At 31.5% G+C, this 20,751-nt stretch overlaps 1 protein-coding gene across 2 annotated transcripts; it reads left to right on the top strand.

The window, feature by feature from the left end:
- Positions 1 to 1,301: 1,301 nt before the first annotated feature.
- LOC127703128 (RNA-binding protein fusilli-like) lies at positions 1,302 to 18,587 on the top strand. 2 transcript variants are annotated; one of them, XM_052207571.1, is made up of 13 exons: positions 1,302 to 1,679; positions 2,300 to 2,443; positions 3,978 to 4,203; positions 7,913 to 8,002; positions 8,821 to 8,875; positions 10,055 to 10,165; positions 10,838 to 11,013; positions 11,470 to 11,564; positions 12,860 to 13,075; positions 13,345 to 13,602; positions 13,999 to 14,236; positions 14,453 to 14,730; positions 16,428 to 18,587. In XM_052207571.1, the coding sequence occupies exons 1-13, from the start codon at positions 1,554 to 1,556 to the stop codon at positions 16,584 to 16,586; spliced, it is 2,172 nt and encodes a 723-aa protein (XP_052063531.1). In that variant the 5' UTR covers positions 1,302 to 1,553; the 3' UTR covers positions 16,587 to 18,587. The 2 variants fall into 2 exon arrangements, with proteins under 2 accessions (XP_052063531.1, XP_052063532.1); XM_052207572.1 differs by having other exon boundaries at positions 1,334 to 1,679; positions 14,453 to 14,600; positions 16,428 to 16,571.
- Positions 18,588 to 20,751: the final 2,164 nt, after the last annotated feature.

The raw sequence follows: 20,751 nt of genomic DNA, 5'->3' as shown, positions 1-20,751 counted from the left end.
TACTCTGAAAATGCAAACACCAGTTTGATGAGTAGGACGGCAGGAATTCTATATCAACAGGTTAAGCGTTTTGGGTTTGCTTTCAGGAAATAGTATGTGTTCTTTGAAACGGCATTATTTAGTGTCATGGTTAGTGTTGTATATGATACGTTTTTTATTACTGATATTTTTGTACGTCTTATGTACCTTTTGAGCTCGAGAAGAAAGTATGGCCTTGTGCAATGCCAAAATGTATGTACCGGTATGATCACAATGAGTTTAAACAGGAAAAGAGTAAAGTTAATCACATTTTATTATTGACATATTAATCAATTTCTTGTATACATATCCATGCTGAACTATCATTATAAAAGTTTACCGACCGGAGTTACTGGAAAAATTGTTAAACTCACACTATTGCATATTTTGTAAAAAGGTTCAAATGATAGAACGTTCATCAGTGTATTGGTATAATTTATTAAATACACTTTTATCAATCACTTTGAGATAGAGTATGTTAATATGGTCCAATTTTCCGTCATAAAACATCACAGATATTTGAAAAAAACGTCCGAAAAACTCTTGTATATACCATTTAATCGTCAAGGCAAACTTTTTTTCATTCTCAGTTTCTCCAAAAAAACTAACAATAAATCAATTATTCTGAGTACTAGTATTAACCACTTATTTTCTAAAACTTTTTTTGGTACTTTGTGAGCTATTTGCAGCAATAAATTTGAAGTTCAAGTAATTGAACTTTCGTGTGCCCTTCAGACAGAATACACATCAGATTAGAACGCCATAATAATACGACAAAAATATGATCAGCCTAAAATTTCAAATGTTAATCTATGATAATAACATTTAATGATATAATTTGAGCAATTTGATTTTTGCGATATGGTAGTGTGTGTCAACTCTTCCATGTATAACAGAGGGGCCAATTAGCCTAAAGCGCAAGTGAGAGAGAGTATATCTACACATAATAGTGCAATAAGAGGCCAGCGATAAAAGTGACCTGTCCCAGGGGCACGTAGAAGACATTCATTAAGAAATAAGGATTATTGAACAATAGATAAAATATAATTAATGACCGATAGTTGTGGATATATTTAGGGATAAACGAGTCCACAGCACAAACACTTGTTGGCATTGTAAGCAAGCAGTTGGTGGTCATTATCTGAACTAGATTTAACTATTTCCACAATTTGTGTATTTTGGAAAGATAAGAGGGACCGTTGATTAGTTGATTTGTTAAGGTTTAAATCGTCAACGTCTACTCCATTTAACAAAGAACGAACAGATCGTATCGATTTTACGCTGTTCGTATTGTTTCGTTGATTTTGAATGCAGTAACAGCTTGCTTAAAACTTTGGAAAGATTTATAAAAGTTGCGTGCGCAAGGAAGGCGGTATTTTTATATTCGACAACACGTTGCGAACATAACCACCAATAACATTGCCTTGGGATAAAAAGACCTATACGTCGCACATGGTTGACTCAAGAAAGAAAACACACGGCGATTAATATACACAGGTGAACTGTTTGTGAAGTGACTATTTTTAAGTGGGAACATGGCCACTTCACATCTTCTTATTTTTTTCTGTGCCACCGCTGGAAAAAACGGGGAAGAATTAGGAAATGATGAGGAACAGATAGTCTTGTTTGTTTACCTACTATATGATGTCAGTAATTGCAAGGTAAGTTTTTTGGTCAGGTAAAAATATTTCCCGCACTTCTCAGGTATTCTTCTTATACCCATCCGGTTATCGTTGAATGATAACACCACACAATTATGTGTATATAATTGACACGGTTTATAGAATCTTGTTTTAAAATTTCAAACATATCATGTCTTTGTAAATTTGTTAGATTTTTTAAATTAAGTCTTTTTCTTAGGTGTGAATTGTCTGTATGAATGAAAAGAAAACTCCACGTGGGCTATCTATTGATCAAGTAAACATCGAGAGATTTAATTTTATTGTGATACTTCAAAATCTGCTACCGATTCAAATTAGACCATTTCCGGATTTTTATATTGTTGAAATTGACCCAAAACGTTTGAAATGGACAATTAGATTTTATTTGATACAATATGTTCAACTTGTTTTCACTGCAAATGGTGGCGCAACTGCAAATTGTATGACGTGTTCAAATCAAATATAGGTGAAAAATATGAAAAGAATACATTAAAAGGCAAAAAACAAAAAGTTGCTGCACAATTTGAGAAAAAAAACGAGTTTAAGTAGTTTCGTAAAGTTGTTGATAACGTCTTATTATTTTGAGTCACAATATGTTTGTAATTTAACTGATTTTACAGGTTATTGCTGTCCAACAACATTATGTAAAACCTCAACCAAATGAATTATCAGAAACTGTCTTGACAGAAGATTGTAAATTGGAAACTGGTCTCAATGAAGAAGTCATTAAAAATGCACAACCTCTTGAAATCGTCTTGGACGAGGTGAGAAATAAATTATGATTTATTATTTACATACTACTTAATCATATTTACAAGCCACACGAGCTCAATTTGCGGAGGACAATTATTTACATATTGATATTATAATATGAATATGGATTATGATTTTGCGGCCCCCTTTATGTTGTACATGTATATATAGAGAGAAAGATATTATCACGTTGAAATGGATTGTGAAATAGAAATCCAATGCCACTGACAATCTGTTGCACCGCTTGTTATTGATTTTGGATAGATTTATTACTTTTGTATACGGCTATACAAAGCAACAGATGGAAAACTTTTATTAATTACGACAACTTATGAACAAAAATATCAGTAAAACCGAGAATTTGACGTATAAACTTGAGTTGTTAGAGAGGTCTTATAACAATATTGTATTAGTAATCTTGAGTTATGACAATTTTTTCTCTTAACGGAATCATATAAAACTCAATTGAACTACTAATGACTTCACTTATTTGTTGTTTTTTTTTTTGAAGTAGCCTATTTAAGGACTGGCCATCATGCAAATTTTTCGGATTAAAATAATCACTCATTCTTCAAATTATCTTGAAAAAGACACCGTTTGAATGTTATCGTTGGAAAATACACCAGTCGTTTTCCCAAGACGAGATTATTTTTCCATACACCTGCCAAATTCGCTATTACACAAGACATGACCCTATGTGAATTAGTCCATCAGGTCGTACTCCAATATATTATCTTAAAAACTGCGTTAAAGATTGTGAAATCTGTTAGTTTTAAATGTACCAGACGATTGGATTTTTTTTATTAATCATTTCAAGTCTTGAGTTTATTTTGAACTAAATTTAATTTTGTAGTATATATATATATCGAGATATTATCTGGTAATAATGATTTTTGTGCACCACTAGGCCCAATAATTGTCGAAAACACTCTGCCTTCAAATATTTACATTTTAAAATTTTCCCTTCTGTTTTCTGAACCTTGAAATCTACACTTATCAAAATCAAGACAATTTACAATCATACATTCGTGTTTATACTATGAGAAAATGTTAGATTTGACAGAGGACCGGTGAGCTTTCAATGGATAACTGATCGACAGGTCTTTTAAATATGTAGTACACAGTTATTTAATCATTGTATACCGAAACAAAGTGATACAAGTCAACTAACCGGCACCTTGTAATTATCTTGACAAATGTAATAGTTTTCTTTCGTCTATTTTATATCGTCTATTTTCTGTGCAAAATCTGTTTCATTCTAAGGAGTTCATTTAACTTTTGAGGGTGAATTGCCGTACACAGATATATGTAAAAATGCATACAACAAGACTTAGAAATGGATAAGTTTTCCAAATATGTACTAATTACACCCTTTTTGCTTTGGGAACTTTTTGAAACAGACCTCAAAGAATGTCTGAACTTCGTGCTTAACCCACCTACATTCCAAAACACCCCACTTCTGTTGTCACATGTGTTTGTATCATGAATTTGGAACGAAAAAAAATACTGGAATGTTATTTTTAAAAGATTTTTTTTATTTTTCAGTTCGAACGATTCTTGTCAGCCAAAGGTGTTCATCCCGAAAATGGCGGGAAATCATTTTGTTTATTAACCGATGGACAATCACATTTAAGACAATGTTTACACCCAGAAACATGTACAAAGAACTACAGTTTACCAAGTTACTTTTCAAAATTTTATGATTTACGGAATGAATTCAAGAAATATTACAAAACAGACAATATACAGAATATTAAATCGATGTTAGATTGTATCCTTTTTATCTCACATTTGTATGGGTAATGTGTGTATATATATAGAGGGAGCTTTGGAACAAGAAGGGTATGTACTCGGCTATTTTGCTTAGTTTAAAACGTGTTCTGATTCAATTGCAACCACGTTTGGTTGTTAGTTGGTAAACGTTCAGTGGTAAATTTGTTATGAATGGTGTTCTCTGTAAGAGTAGCATGCAGACTTGTTCACTATTAGTCCTACATTTCAGTTGTTTTGTGTCATACGTCCATATTTTTAATTCTACAATAACTGCATGGTGCAAATGTCAGTTTATTGATTTAAGTGAATTACCTGATCACGAACAGATGCTTTTAATATTACCTTTTTTCAAAACTTTGAAATTCACAACTTGAAGTTTTTGTAATCATATATAAACATTACATGTGTGCGTAGTTTTATTTGAAGTGCTGTTTGCTTAGGCGAGTGAACATATTAGCCCCTTTTAAATACCAGAAACGTCTCCAGAAGAAAGAAATTCTATAATTTTCTTTAAATATTTTCATACAAACTTAATTTATGTATTTAAGTGTTTTAAATTGACTAATATGATGACTAAATATTCATTCCTGTTTCGCACTGGAGGACATCCATTAATCCTACTAAAGTAGATGTAATACTACATACATTTATCAATTATCTTGTGGTTATTTTATGTAACATGTTGATATTATATATATATTGTAATGTCCTCCCCCTTCTTATCGAAGAAACATAGACGGATATGGGACTCTCAAGAAAGGGGAACCAGATGTGTATACCGAAAAAAAGTCTGCAGGGTAGTTAAAAACATAAAAAAGTATTGAAAACACAAATTGTCTGCCAAAAGGTGTCTCTCTGGGATAACACACGTCTGGGTAAGGAATATCAACATTGCGGAAAGTTTCAAGTTTGATTAATTGTCAAAATGACTGAATTTCTCCAATATTTTGGTAGATGTGTAAGTTGTAGACACGGCTCTCTACACTGTCCAATTCAGGATTTTCAATTCGTGAAAAAGCCAAAGGTATTTCAAGGTCATATGTATTATTATTTGACGTGATCGCCTCACAGGGGGTAGGGATTGAACCTAATGCCTATAGATCTGATATATTTATATCATATACTAACGGGGTTTATTAAAAACTTGATTCATAAACAAATCATCAATGTCTGTATACGTGTTTCCAGTACCAGGCGATGTATAGAATTTTATCTACCATCACAAAAGCTTTCACCCAGTCTATTCCGGGTAGATGTTTGATTAAATTGTTTGTAATTGTATCATTAATGTACCCGACGATAGACTATTTTTGTAAATTATCTAAATATTGGGTAAACCAAAGATAACGATAAACGTAAAGTGGTCATATTAAAAGGCCAGCTCGTAGTGTATTCAAAGAAGTTTACCATAAATAACATAAGAAAGCTTTTAAGACCTCTATATACATATATATCTTAATTAAAAAAATATATATATCCCGGATAACCAACTAAACATGTTGAATGTGCACTGGGCATTCAAAGAACTCAATATAGGTTGTACGGGTAGTGTGTTTGTGGTTACTAATTAATTTCTAAATGCCCCAAATTGTGTAGGACGTTAAGGAACCATCAATCAATCAATCAATCTCAAAAGTTGTCAGCTTAGACACTGGAATGAAATTTCTACGATTTTCGAAATGGACTATATAAGCAAGTTTATTGGTTGTGTAGTATAAAGACAAAAACAAGTTAAGTCTACCAATAAAGACATATACATGACTAGGTATGGTGATTTATGATGTAAATGAAATATTAAGGCCCTAGGGCTGTTGTCACATAGACTTTACTGTCATAGATCTGAAGTAGCCTAAAGCTATTCCATAATATTCATAACCTGTCCTACTTTTCACTAGATCATCTTGTCTTTATGTGGTTCTTCATGCTTTGTAAAAGAGGAAAAGTAAATTTAATATTGTAATGTCCCCTATGGCCTTTTAATATACAATTTGAAAAGAATATTTTTAAGATGAGTAACTTGTCCGTCGTGAGGTCCTTTGTTTTAAGTTGTATATATAGTGCTTGTACCTGTTAAAACAAATTAACTTTTAAATACAAGACGGTTAAGATATTGATTTTTGAAGATCCAAAACAAAAGCTTTGGACCTTGCTTTTTGAAAGTGAATAACCTTTGCCTTTTATAGAAGAACAATGCTATACCCAGATGTATTGTTTAACTTTTATCTTCAATTTCATCAAATATATTGCGTTCCTAATTTGTTTTGTTATTGACCACCTTCAGTGAAATTAGCGTGACTTATGTTGATTTTTAAAGATATTACATACAAAAACTTTGATTAGACTAAAACATATGAAAAGAATTTTGACTTGGTGGCAAAGATCGCTTATTTTCAAACTTTCTCCTTCATTTGTCGTCTTTTCATTGTGATCTTGTTATTCAAAAGAAAAGAAAACACTATACCGTGCTATTGTTCAGATAGTCTTTAAACAAAAGGTTACATTTTAGTCTCTAAACAAAAGGTTATGTTACACGATCAATTAGATAAGTCTTCTTTAAATTCTTTTGAAGAGAGAAGAATGTCTTTTTTTAGTTAAAATAAAAGTGTATGATCACTGACAAATAACTTCGAGTTGTCAAAATAAATAATGAGCAAACTTTTTGTTTGGGTCAGATCATTGAACATTAGATATACGAGGATACAATTAGTTTTTCGTCCTCCGTTTACCACAGTAAAGTTAACCTTAACCTATTTGTTTTTTAATTTATTAGTTTTGTATTTGTTCATCATTTATTCCTACTGATTTCCACTACAGATTTACCAACCGACAAGGGAGGGGCATTAAATGAACCATAATTGAATTAAAATTCTATAAAATTGATACACAAAGCATATAGTCGGCAAATAAATACATTTTGATTAAATTTCACGCTTCGATAAGATTTTACTTTATTTTTACAGGCCCCACAGCTGATCAACTACATCGTTTATAAAAACTGAATTTTCTTAATTCTTTGAATAAATATTTATGTATATTTTGTATTGTTTAGTAGGTAAATTTTTTTTTTGTCCAATTGTAATCTTCTTAATGCCTTAAACCCCTTAAAATTCCTTATCTGAAGCTAGTCACACGTTTATCAATTGTTTGAAGTGTTTCAAATGATTGAGAATATTTATATAAAAGCAATGTTGATTAAAAGTTTGGTATGTAATAACTATGATGGATCGAACGTCTTTTACTTATTTAGGTTTGTTTATATATTACGGTTTACTTTTTTTCGGTCACATTCCGATCCCATTGAAGGAATAGTGCAATATCAACTAATTGATACTTCCAAAGGCTGCTCAAGTCATTAACTATTTATGTGCGATTCCGATGACTGTGGGCTACATCTTTCTACTATTTCCTGCATAAGAAAACAACACATTGTCCCCTCCCTAAAAATTTCCAACTATGTCTAGTCCTTTAACTTACTGACTTTTCTACTGAGTGATACTACTCGATGTTGTTTTTTTTATAACTTTTACACATGAAGGCATCTACCATATTAAAATTCTTTACAATCTATACTTTCGATTTCACGCTTCATATTTAATTGAGATGTGAAAATGTTTCATACTTTAATTGAACGCCCAACAACCAAATAAACATTCTAATTTCGTTCGTCTTACACTGCAATATACACATTTCCTTAACCATGTTCCCAGATTTAGGCTTACAAGAGGATCATTCTGTAGAATATGGTGTTCGACAGTGCCAAGAAATGGCTAATATTATGCATCGACTTATAAACGATGGTAAGTTTTAAAATCATTCCTATTTAAAATTGATTTTGATGTCGTTATATTAATGGAATCTGTATTTATCATAATACATTTACATTTTGATTAGGTTATATTGCACATCATAAGAAGGAAGTGTATATGACCATTAAACTAGTTCGGTTAAAGAAGAGTAACTTGACAATTAATGAGGTGGACATTACTGGAGTCCTAGGATAGACAGGACGGTCTTTCATGGTTTAACAAGCATAGTACATTGCAGCCTATGTTCATATTAACAACATCAAGCTCATTCATGTTAATTTTTGTCAGCATTTTTGTTTGTGTTTTTGAAGATGGATTGATAGAAAAATATTTGTTGGTAACAACTTCTTAATAAAGACTTCTCTATCACGTCTTGTACAGATATATATCTTAAAGTGCTGAAATGTGTTAATAAAGGTCGAAGTTGTAAAATGTTCAGTAATCTTTATGGGTGTATTCCAGTCTTGCTTTGGTCATCGATTTGTTTCTGGTCTTTGGGCCGTGAAGACCAGATATACCTTTATTATATCATCAAATCAGCACTTTATTGTTATCCTTGTCGCATCTCGTTTACACAATGAAGTGTTGACGTGAGGTGTTTTTGTTGATTTATTTCTTTGTACATAGCTATATTGATGTTGACACAAAACAAATGCTTTTCTCGTGGATTATAAGGCATTATCTACTTACCTACAAGATTAATTTGATAATAACTATTTAAAATTTGTGATGTGTAAATCTATTAAATTATAAGTTTCATGTCCTACAAATATTTGTCTTTTTTCTTAATTGCAATTTTTTCTTTACAGGCCATGTGTTCAATAGTCCAGAAGTTGTCAATGAGAGATTAGAACCAGGGATCTGGTATGTGGACATTTTTGGGGTGCAAAATCGGTTAATTATGCATGAAAAATAAACATACTTAGAAAATATAAAAACTCAATATTACATGAAAGGCGTGCACACTTCAACTGTGTACTCGAAAATGTTATAATTATATGATCTTGTATGTCCCATTGTTTTTTAAATAACTCTCAGTTCACTTTATTCTGTTTTTTTTTACACTGTATCATTAGATGGTTTAATCAATGAATTTTCCCCGTATATCGTTTTGCTATATAAATCCTTGGTTTAACAATTAACGAATTGTTTTAAACTGATTAAACTCAAAAGAAAATTAATGTGTTGATAAAATTAAAATTAATAATTCACAAAAAGGAAAATATTTATGCAATTCTTAACATATTTGCCATCTGTGTATTTTGCTGAAGGACAAAATGCAAATATATTTATCGTAAAACATTTTTTGATGGAATACATTAATGATAGATAAAAGAAAAATATGTTGCCCCAAGCTTTTACATATATGTAAATATGGATAGCAAATCTCCGGATACCTGAGATGTTAGGTTCAACAGAAACTGCTATAAGCTTCCGGACAATTGTGGTCTGAATAGAAAGCTTTTTGTAAATACAAGATACTAAGTCCGTCGGTTTATTTACTAACGGACTCGGGGTAACAGATCGTCAAATAATTGAAACTTCCGAATCACTTTTATTAAAGGCGGTCAATAAACGTTGGTGACATATTGAAAGTTTAAGTCACCACATTTTATTATCTTCAAAAGATCGAACATTTCATTTGAATTAATTAAACACGAAACGTCAAACTACACGGTAAAATGTTCATTTTATGTTTTTAATTAGAAATCTGTTACACAAGCGTTCCGATTCGTAAAAGCGATTTACACAACAACCACTTTTCAAAACTAATAACATATTTCTTGATTTTTTTAAAATACTCTATGTTTTTGGAAGAATTTTTTTTTCTTTATTCATTCTTTTGTGTAAAATAGCCTGTATATTAGGCAGTTCCTTTTATTTATATTAAGACATAGTTCATTACAAATGTACTTTTTTGACATTTTTACCATTTACCAGAAATCCACACAAGAAAATCCCAACTATATCTGCATTTAAAAAACACACTGTACTTTCTTGTTAAAATCTTGTTTTCACAAGCAGTTCAATTTTCGTTTACAGTAGTAAAAGTGATCTTGTAGACGACGAATCAGTAGTCCGTGCACGTGGGTTGCCATGGCAGTCATCAGACCAAGATATTGCCAGATTTTTCAAAGGCCTAAACATTGCCAAGTATGTATAGAAATTGTAGTATTTCCCGAGTTAAGTTTATTTAGGAATAACATCCGTTTCAGCTTTTAAGTGTAATTACTATTAATCGACGTACAAGTCCGTCTGACAGATAATCACATAATACGTTTTGAGTAGACATCCTGGTATTGAGACACTTCAAAAGATTATCTTTTATTTCTTTTATACCCCAACACACAACCGTTGAACATATTTCATTTACCGCAATGACTAGCATGGAGACTGACGCAAATAGGTAATTTTTTTATTTTCTCCGGTAATCATAGTTATATCAGTTAGGAGCTTGTTGTAAGTGTTGTGTTCAGTTTTAAGATTTTTGTTTATTAACTTTGTGGCATTACGTTGCACCGTTGAAATGCAGGGAGAGGACACTCACCTTGTGATGAACTTGTTTAACTTAGGATCCTTCAATCGAAAAATTAAATGATCATTACATAAAATGCATATGATGTAATATTTAATTTGTTTTATTATGGTGTGCGATGCACATTAATTTTCACGGCCCAGTAAACTTTTTTTATCAGGATGAAGTCATACAATAAATTTGTTCAACTTGATCTGTATATAAATACATGTATGTATGATATATGGACATACATGTATGTAATCAAATGGTTTAGTAATCATTTTAAATCTTTGAATCGTCGTTTACAGAGGAGGAGTTGCATTATGTCTGAGTCCCCAGGGACGGAGAAATGGCGAAGCACTCATCAGATTTGACGACGAAATGAACCGTGACCTTGCCCTTAAGAGACATAAACATCACATAGGACAAAGATATATTGAAGTATATAAAGCTACAGGGAAGGACTTCGTCAATGTAGCTGGAGGTATATCTTCTGTTTTTCTTCACATAAAACTTCAATTTTTATATCAGTTTATAATATTTTAATCAGTTTATAATGAAGTTATTTTGCTCCAAAAGTTTATTCCAATCATTTTGCTCCAAGCATTTCGCTTCTAGTGGATTGAAATTTAGTTTCTTTCAGTCTGTTGATTTTTTAAAGACTTATTAATATGCAATCATGTATGAACAGACTAACTAGCACACATTTAACAGTACATATTATAAAAAAACAAGTAGGATGTTTTAATGTTATTGTATTCTAAGGAAAACAAGTAGGATGTTTTAATGTTATTGTTTTCTTAGGAAAACAAGTAGGATGTTTTAATGTTATTGTATTCTAAGGAAAACAAGTAGGATGTTTTAATGTTATTGTATTCTTAGGAAAAGAAATCACAGGTTTGCATGGAAATTATAAAAAATCTTTTTATCTTTTTCGTAGGTAGCAATACAGAAGCCCAAGCATTTCTGTCTCGAGGTGGCCAGATAATCGTACGCATGCGTGGATTACCTTTCACAGCAACTGCCTCGCAGGTGGTAAGTAATTGATTGGTGTTGGAGCTTTTTGCATGTATCTCTAAATTACTGAAGTCGGTCAGTCTTTGAAAAAAATTAGAAAATGGATATTATGAGGTTTATTTTTAACATCAATAAGACCATAGGAAGAAATTTGCCATTGCCTATAGAGAGGCTTGTTAGACCTAAATGTAATGTCCACTGAAATAATTTGATTGTCAAACTATATTTAAAAAAAAAGATGTTATTGGAATACATATATTTAAAATACAAATTGGTCCTAATATCAGGATACTCATGGATGAAGGGTCAGGCACATTATGGATGCACTTTGTCAATGAGTTTTTTAGAACCAAAGAAAATCACATAAAACATACAGAGCATTTAAATCTTGGTGTGGGTTTTGCAATATGATGCAAGGATTAAAATTTGTTTTACAAAATAACTTAATGCGTTTTTCAGCTTTTGGTCCGTTAGCTTAAAATGCTATGAAAGGTAAGTTGATAAACAATAAACAAAACGTGTGGAGGAAGGTAACAGGAATAGTCAACGGTTAAACGTGTTTGGGGTCGCCATATTGGGAAAAATTGGTGACAGTGGTAAACCAATTGTATTGCAAGATTTAAAACGGTGCGGGGCAGTAGGTTGCAGGCTATTGTAACTATGGAAACTTCCACCTAGGTGTGGAGTTGGTTATAACCATTATAATATTTTGGGTGCCCAGGTAACGGATTATGTATGTTAAATAAATCCTTTTACATAATCTAAAACTCACGGACATCTCAATGGCATTCAATTTTACAGTTTGTAAAGTTTCCCCAATAAAGCAGTAGGCATTTTAGTATCAAGACATTTTTCACTTTTTTCTAAGTTCTTCATTATTCGCATGTTGAAATTATTAAGTATTCGTTTTACCATTCCTGGAGAATATACACTAGACTATAGTGTGACATGATTTTCGTCTAATCTAATGCATTTGAAGGCACTTCTAATCATTTATAATCAAGCATGCTTTTACAGTTTCATGTTTCCCCCTTTTAAATAATCCTCAAATATTCTGTAGTTGATAAATCTTGACAATCAAAAGTACTGTTCAGAACGAACCTTACTTCGACATTTCTGCAGATCATGTTTGCTTTTTAGAACCCCTATTTCCATTGAAATTTTTAATTCAGGTTTGCATTGAGATGTCCGGTTAAGTCACTTGGTAAAGAAAGTCGCTTTTACTCTGCTGCATGTTGGTGTGATTTACAAACATTGTCTTCAAACTTAATATGTACAAAGCTATGAGCTATTTTGTGTCTTTGCGCTTCCAGCTAGAGTTCTTTGCCAGGGAGCCACACGCATCCAATGTCCTAGATGGAGAGGAAGGTATACTGTTTGTTCACTATCCTGATGGAAGGTCCACTGGTGATGCTTTTGTCTTGTTTGATACGGAGGATGAATCGAACACAGCTTTAAAGAAACACAGGGAAATCATGGGAACTCGATATATTGAGTTGTTCAAGAGCACCGCAGCTGAAGTTCAACAGGTATTAAAAGAGTCACCATTTAAAAGGAAGTTAATCAATACAATTATGCATAAGTTATTATGATAGGATATATCAGCAGCAGATTTTCTGTTAATGATTGATACTAATGTGTGAAATATTAACCAGTTAGAATTATATAGTCATTGGTGCAGTGCATGTAACACTAACATTAAAACATTCAACTTTTATAAAAATATATTGTACTTTGTAAGACTTTTTTACGGTTGTTGTAAAATGAAGACGAGTATATTGTGATTTCAATTTTATAGGTGTTGAACAGGAGCATGGACCCACGAAACCCGGAGCCAGTTCTTGAAACACAATTACCTCCTCTGATAGCCCAGATTCCACCACCAAATTCGCTTCCATACATTCCACAAAATATTATAACAAGCGGAACGAAGAAGGACTGCATCAGATTACGTAATCTCCCATCAACATCACAAGTAACAGATTTACTCACATTTCTTGGAGAGTTTTCACAGTTCATTGTATACCAGGGAGTACACATGGTCTATACAGCACAGGTTGGTATTATTATTTTGTTTTTCATTCTTTATTTTGTTTTTCATTCACATGCATAATATGTATATCTATAATCACCTTTATTACACATTTTAGATTATAAAATCTTTAGATCAACACAACGAAATCATCCTCTCATTAAATCACCTTCCTTTAATGCCTAAGGCCAAAAAATATATATGTGTTAAATTCACATGATGAACAAAAATAAGGTCACTAGATAGGGAATTATTTGATTTTACATTTTTCACCTTTGAGTCTACCGGCAGTCTTTGTGACTAAACGTCTGCTTAATGTAAAATTGGTAAAAAGCGTAGGTTAAGGGTTAGCAACCAGATATTGACATTTTATTCCGCAATTTATTTACATATATATATATATATTGATCTTTGTTGTAGGGTGAACCTTCTGGTGAAGCTTTCATTCAGATGGATTCAGAAGAGTCTGCCGCTTTGACAACCATTAACAGAAGTAAACGAGCAATGGTACATGCAAACAAAAAGCGAGTTATAGAAGTTATTCAATGTTCTGGAGAAGATATGAATCTCGTTCTGACAAATGGTATACCAACTTTACCTCAACCTGCAGCTCATCTACAACAGCTATTAGCACAACATCGTCCAATTCTATCACCGAGTAAGATATCTCATTCTTGTTTTTAAAATATTTTTTGAAATTTCTTGTTGAATTTGTGTTTTTTATAAGTTGAGTTGTGTCCATGTCAAAGCTCTATATATTAGAAGTTAAATTTAACCATTTATTGTTGCAGTCTAGATGGCTTACTGTCGGTTTATATTGTTTGTTCTTCTAAAAAAAATAAGCATTAATTTGACTTGTACAATTTTATTTCAGGTGCACCCACGTTAATACCACAGCCAGTTTCAACAATGATGCCATTTGCTCAGTTTCCACAGCCACTGCCTGCAGCTTTTCCAGGAGCTATGCCTGCCCAGGCCTTTCATCAACAACGACCAGCATTCTATCCACAGATTATATACTGGTACCCAAGTCCTCCAATATCACCACAGACTTATCTTACTAATACAGGACCCGCAGTTATAGTCATGCGGGGACTGCCTTTTAACGCTACTGTTCAAGACATCTTGAACTTCTTCCAAGGTTTTCCAGAGGTATGTCTTCTTCCTAAAATTTATTTGTTGTATAAAATTATGTGTTTACTTTTGGATGAAACTGTCTTGAATATTCAATCAAGCATAAACAAATTCAAACCATTTTGCTAATTCTGAAGACAAGTATTTTTACAGAAACCTTTGGAATACCTCATAAAAATGGAAAGTATATATACTGTGTGGTTTTGACTATACTTAGAGCACTTATATTTATATACACTTTGCTTTTTAGTCTATAGTTTGGTTTTAGTATTAATTTTTTACCTGCAACTAACCAGAATTGATAACCAATACCGATTTGCTTGACAGTTATCTTGAAGAAATGACATTACATTCATCTTGTTTAATTAATGACATGTAATTTAATTTAATGAAGAAAAAAAATCAAAACTATTTCCAAGTTATTTTTAAAAAAAAAAAATTAATCAGAATTCACACTTCTTTTCTATTGTCATTTCTTCATATGTTTCTTGAACACAAAATTAACATACTGGTAATACCAGACAGTCTTTCTAGTATCTTCCTTAATATATATTCACTAAACATATGTAGCTAGATATAAATTATGCTTGTTTTATATATTTGAAAAAAAAACAATCTTTCTATATTCTATGAAAAACTCTCTGACATTTCATTCTGAATGAGGTGAAATTTTTTAGGCATCTATACTACTGTGCAACTGAACAAAATGTGGAAACTATATGTATATACTCTTTCAAATGATTATTGAAGTTTGTGGTCTTTACATAATTTCAAAATTGAAAAATATACCATCTCCGAAATCCATTTGCATTCTGTAAACGTTCAGTGCTCACGTTGGTCAAATGGTGGTAATCAAGTTATCTGCTAATAACAGCATGATGCACAGAAAATTTTCAAATCTGTTAATTGAAAATCAAATGGAGCAAATCAATGCATATACAAACTTATTTGCATCCCGGGACAAGTTATTGTGCTCTTAAAGAATTATGATTGCTTCCTTTAATAAAGATCTAGCAACTGTAAAATCATTTGTAAGTTGTTCTGATAAGGGTCCCATAAACCAATGAAACTGGAATCGGTCCAAAATGGACTGGAATGAGAAGATGGTCTATTAATTTAGAAAGTTACATATTTCAATCACATACTTCAATAATGCATATAAAACCAAGAAATTTATGATTTTGGCAGCAGAAATTTTTTGTTTTGTTTGCAAACACCTCTCCAGTCGGGTTGGAAACTAGGTTAGCAGTATGTTACTTTTGAATGACAGAGTAATCTTTTCTCATACCTTCAGAAACTTCACAAACACAATTTCTTTAGAAACTAATATGATATCTGTTGAGCAAAACGGTCTTAGTTGATTATTTGTGTTTCTATTTTTTTTTTTTAGAAAAGTTCTTTATTTAACATCACATGAATTCATGAAATAACAATTAATCAAACGCATCTCACTTTAGTAATTTTAATAAATAGATCATATCATTCTTAAAAAGTTTTAAAAATTCAAGAATAATTTGCTGATATGTTTTTATAAGATATATAAGAAGATCGTACAATTTATTAACTTAATGAAAAAGATAAATCCAGAAATAAGATAATGAAATATAGAAATAAAATATGTGTTCAGTAGATTAACTTCTATGTTTCTTTGAAACGACGGTATGTAATTTTGATTTGTTAGTTCTGTTATAAATTTCTTGTTTTCCGCCTTGCAGGTAACACCCGAAGGTATACAGATACAATACACACCAGATGGTAGATCAAGTGGAGATGTTCTTATAACTTTCATGAATAGATCAGAGGCTGAACGTGCAATAAATACACTTAACAAGCAAACTATAGGACAGTTCATCATCGACTTAATCATGGTGTAGACCCTCATGTTATTTATAAACATTTTACATTCCATAGGATAGACTTTTCAGACATTTGAATTTTGTTTTTGTATGAAATGTTATATATGATTCATAGTATGTGTTGCATATTTATTTTTGTTTCTGTTGAAATAGTTAAGCTCATTTTAGTGCTAAGTAACAGATTTTCCTTTCTCAAATTAGACAAGAAATGTACAAGTATATTAGTTTCTTTTATTCATTTTTGTAGAATTTCAATATTGTTTTATTTATAAAAATTGAAAGTTCATTCTTTATATGCAGCACATACTACTTTTATGAGTCGTTATCTTGCCTGTCTCTCATCTTTAGATCTGTTGTTTATGTGTTTACTGCTTCTGGCCATTTGTTTATTATTATTATAATATCTTTAGTGCAAAACAATTTTGGGATACATAAAAGTATTTCTTTTCAAGTAAGCTTAATTATATGCAGTGCCTATGTTGAACATTATTTCGACAGAACATACTTTGTGAATTCAAAAATATTCTCGATTTTCGTAAATTTTGAATTTAAACATTTGATATCATTGACGAGTAGTCTTAGTGAATAGGTTGTGACAAAATGGTAGTGCTTTTTGGAGTCATGAAATGGCCAGATGTATTTGTTTTTGTGTATATTTTATTTGTTTTATTGTTGATATTTTGTTGAGATTTTATTTTGCATGCATATTAAGTGCCTTATTGCGATATTTAATGTCTTTCAATTGAGATCTGAGAGGTATATGAAGCTCAAGTTCTTCCAACATATCATTCAACATTCCATGACTTGTACGCCAGGGTTACCCACTTTAGTGTCATCTATTATTAATTGGTGTTGCAAAATCTATATTTGATAATCAAACATTTACATGCGGCTAATTTGTGTAAAATATGCAAAGAATTTAATCAGGTCTAATTTTGAATCTTTTCATTAGGTAGTAGATATCCTAGCATCATCTTTGGAATTTATGCTTCATTTTAAAACTGTTTTGATATGCAATCTCTTCATTTGAACCAGACTGTATGTGTTCATTTTAGCCCATGTATGTACCGAGTCTAGTCAAATTACATTTTACATATAAGTTGTTAATGAGGAATACAGTGTATGCTTTCTTTCTAATTATTATTATTACTGTTGGTTGAACAATCTCCAATTTAGAAATATTCTAGGAGGGAAAATTTATCATTATATTTAATAGTTCCGCAAAGAGAGTTACCCATGACATTTGTAAAAAGTTGATTATGATTTTAGATAACATTTTGTTGATCTTCAACTGATATTGTTAGTATCTACGAAATATTGTTAAAAGTGCAATATAACTATTAATGCGTGTTTTTATCAAATAACACTTTCAAACCCTAGATGGGTATTTTGGTTTCGTTCTGACTAACCATAATTCTTTGAAATTTATGTTATATAAGATTTTGTTTTTATTTTGTATGTAATATACATGATGTACCTCACTTGATTGTAATTACTTTGTACATTGCTCTACGCAAATGATATTTGCATTGTATATACTATTGTATGCTAATGAATCATTCATTGCAATAAAAACATAATTTGCATATTGGTGGTGGTGCGGTTTTTGGCATTATGGTGGCGGCTTGTGCTTGGTTCTTTTTGAGCATTGGAATAGTGGGACATCACAAGAATCACATTTTTGATACTCAGTTATATAACACAGTTTGATTTGACAATAAGTCAACAACGTATGGCATTCAGCTGTAGCACGCCTTAATGATTCGGCCAGTAGCTTTTTTAGGGAATGGGATAGTTAACTATTTATTGTAGATATTGAAATATTTATTTAATTTATTTGTTTTAATAATTTATAAGCATTTTGTTTTAACGCCAAAGATTATAAAGTTTGAAATAACACAATTTTGACTGGTGACAGGGGAGTTTACTGCAGCAGAAGCACACATATGTTATGAAGCTTTTCTGATCCATCTGTGATAATATTTAAATATTAATTCAATAAATTTTGATATTTTTATATATCAAGGATTTGTTATAAATGAGTGACTGTAAGGTAATTCTTGTGATGGAACCTGTTCTACTCCAGATATCATATTGTGAAAAATAATTGCCAAAGGTGAAGGTTAAACCCTTAAACGGTTATGTTACAAGTACTGTGATTGGGTATATTTATAACTAATAGCATCCGAGGTAACGTGGGTTCAACGTTGTGTGTGAGGCAGATAATATTACACTATGCTGCTTGATAGGCAAGATGGTACGGTAACCCGTATGTGCCATATTTCACTCTTCTTCAATACTCATCTTTTGGGTCTACTTGTGCCAATCTTGCTCCTATCTTTGTCTCCAAACAGTAGCATTATACCATCTTGCTTGTATTCCCTCGTGTGCAATATACTATCCTTCATCCGATTCTTGGAGGTTGGGAGCATGTTGCTGGTGTTTATACTAGTCAGTTTATTTTACTAGATGCATGATTTTATTTATTTAAACACATCATTTTCATATTTTAATGTCACCTCTTAATATAAACATATCATATTTTAAGATTTTTGTTTTAACATATCAAAATTTATTAATTTGTTAATAGAAGGTAAGTTTAAATACCTTTTTGTGTTCTAAATTATTTTGTTAATATTTGTTTTCAAATTTATTATTGAATAAATTATGTCATTAAAAGATGACCTAAATATAATTCCCACATCTTCACCGTGTTCAGTGAAGAACTTCAAACGCAAACTCTATGCTTCATGAAGAGTATAACCGGAAAACGTCATTAATTCATATCTTGCAGTATAATATTGAATCCGATTCGTTTGTTTCAATTCATACAAATATTTTTTGACAAGTGTTTAATGGTTTAGCTTCATTTTGGAGGACGAAATAAACACGTCCGTGTATGAGAGTCGTGATCGGGTTTCCAAAATAGATAATAGTGGGCCAATATTTAAAAAAACCCGTGCCAAAATAATAAAGAATATAGAAAAATAGGATAAGAAAATAAATAATATAGAAAAAATAGGACAAACACATAAAAAATAGAGATCAATGGGGTGCTAAAATTTAAAGAATAGAGAATAATTGAAAGAATAGCGAAACATGACCATAAAAATTAAAGAATACAGAAACGAAAGACCCCCATCCAGAACCTCATACATGTGTTGCACCAGAACTAATGATATTCCGATTTGTTGAAGCCCAATCAAATTTTAAATGGCACATATCGTACAAATGTTGCTGTTATCATTTTTATTTATCAACTCAAAATTACGCCAAGGAAATCGTAAAAGTACAATGTATGTCACGGCTTGTAAAATTCGTCGTCCTGATTATTCTCTTATTTGTTGATATACTGAGAGTATCTATTTTGCATATGAGATTGACTTAGTCTCAATCTTGGTTGTATCTTTGTGTTAAGTAATTTTCGTTGTTCCTCATTTTCTAAAATTTTGAAATTTGAAAACTTCAAATGATTTCTGTCAGATTTTATCAAACATTGATGTATGACCCGCTACGCTATAACTATTTATCAGTACCCGGTATAGTCCTGAACATACATGAAATATTTGCTACTGGACGTTCAGCAAACACCAATCAATTGACCAATCAATCAGAACCCAGTAAAAACCATAATGGTTAAATTCATGTGGTTGCAGAGTGCCATGTATATTACTGAATTCCAGATCTAGACATGGACGATCTAGGTTAACTCTAATAACATGCAATATTTATATTTTTAAGTACCAATTGATAACGGTAATTAATGCCACTTACACCCTTTGCCAAGGACAATTGCCATAGGCAATTTTTTATAACAGCTGCTTCTCTGAAGTACCTTCGGATAATTACATGTGCTGTTTCAAATATTCTGTCACCCACTATTGTCCCATTTTCTCAATTTCTATGACAAGGCATATGATTCATTGACTTAACAGCAAAACCATCTTGTTGAAAATGAAAGAAAATATGAGACCTTGAAGAGTTTCAGTAATGAAAATGACAAGATCGGGTGATGTATATCCTAAGGAGAATTACATACCAATCATTTTTCACGACAATGTATACGTAATGTCTTTTATGCTAAAATCACTTCTTTTTAACTAGTGAATATTTCTTCTCTGATTTCCGGCGTAGTCACTTTATTTAAGACTGGGTTTCCCAATGGTCGAATCTGGGATGACCT

The sequence above is a fragment of the Mytilus californianus genome, unplaced genomic scaffold (assembly GCF_021869535.1).
Source record: "Mytilus californianus isolate M0D057914Y unplaced genomic scaffold, xbMytCali1.0.p SCAF_5, whole genome shotgun sequence".
Classification (NCBI taxonomy): domain Eukaryota; kingdom Metazoa; phylum Mollusca; class Bivalvia; order Mytilida; family Mytilidae; genus Mytilus; species Mytilus californianus.
The sequence above is the reverse complement of the archived record's forward strand: the minus strand, read 5'-3'. Positions and strand labels throughout refer to the sequence as shown.

Excerpts from the sequence above, each read along its gene's own strand:
- LOC127703128 (XM_052207571.1), top strand. The coding sequence starts at position 1,554 with ATGGCCACTTCACATCTTCTTATTTTTTTCTGTGCCACCGCTGGAAAA. Across the intron at positions 8,003-8,820 it reads GCATCGACTTATAAACGATG|GCCATGTGTTCAATAGTCCA; the intron begins GTAAGTTTTAAA and ends TTTTCTTTACAG. Across the intron at positions 13,076-13,344 it reads CCGCAGCTGAAGTTCAACAG|GTGTTGAACAGGAGCATGGA; the intron begins GTATTAAAAGAG and ends TCAATTTTATAG.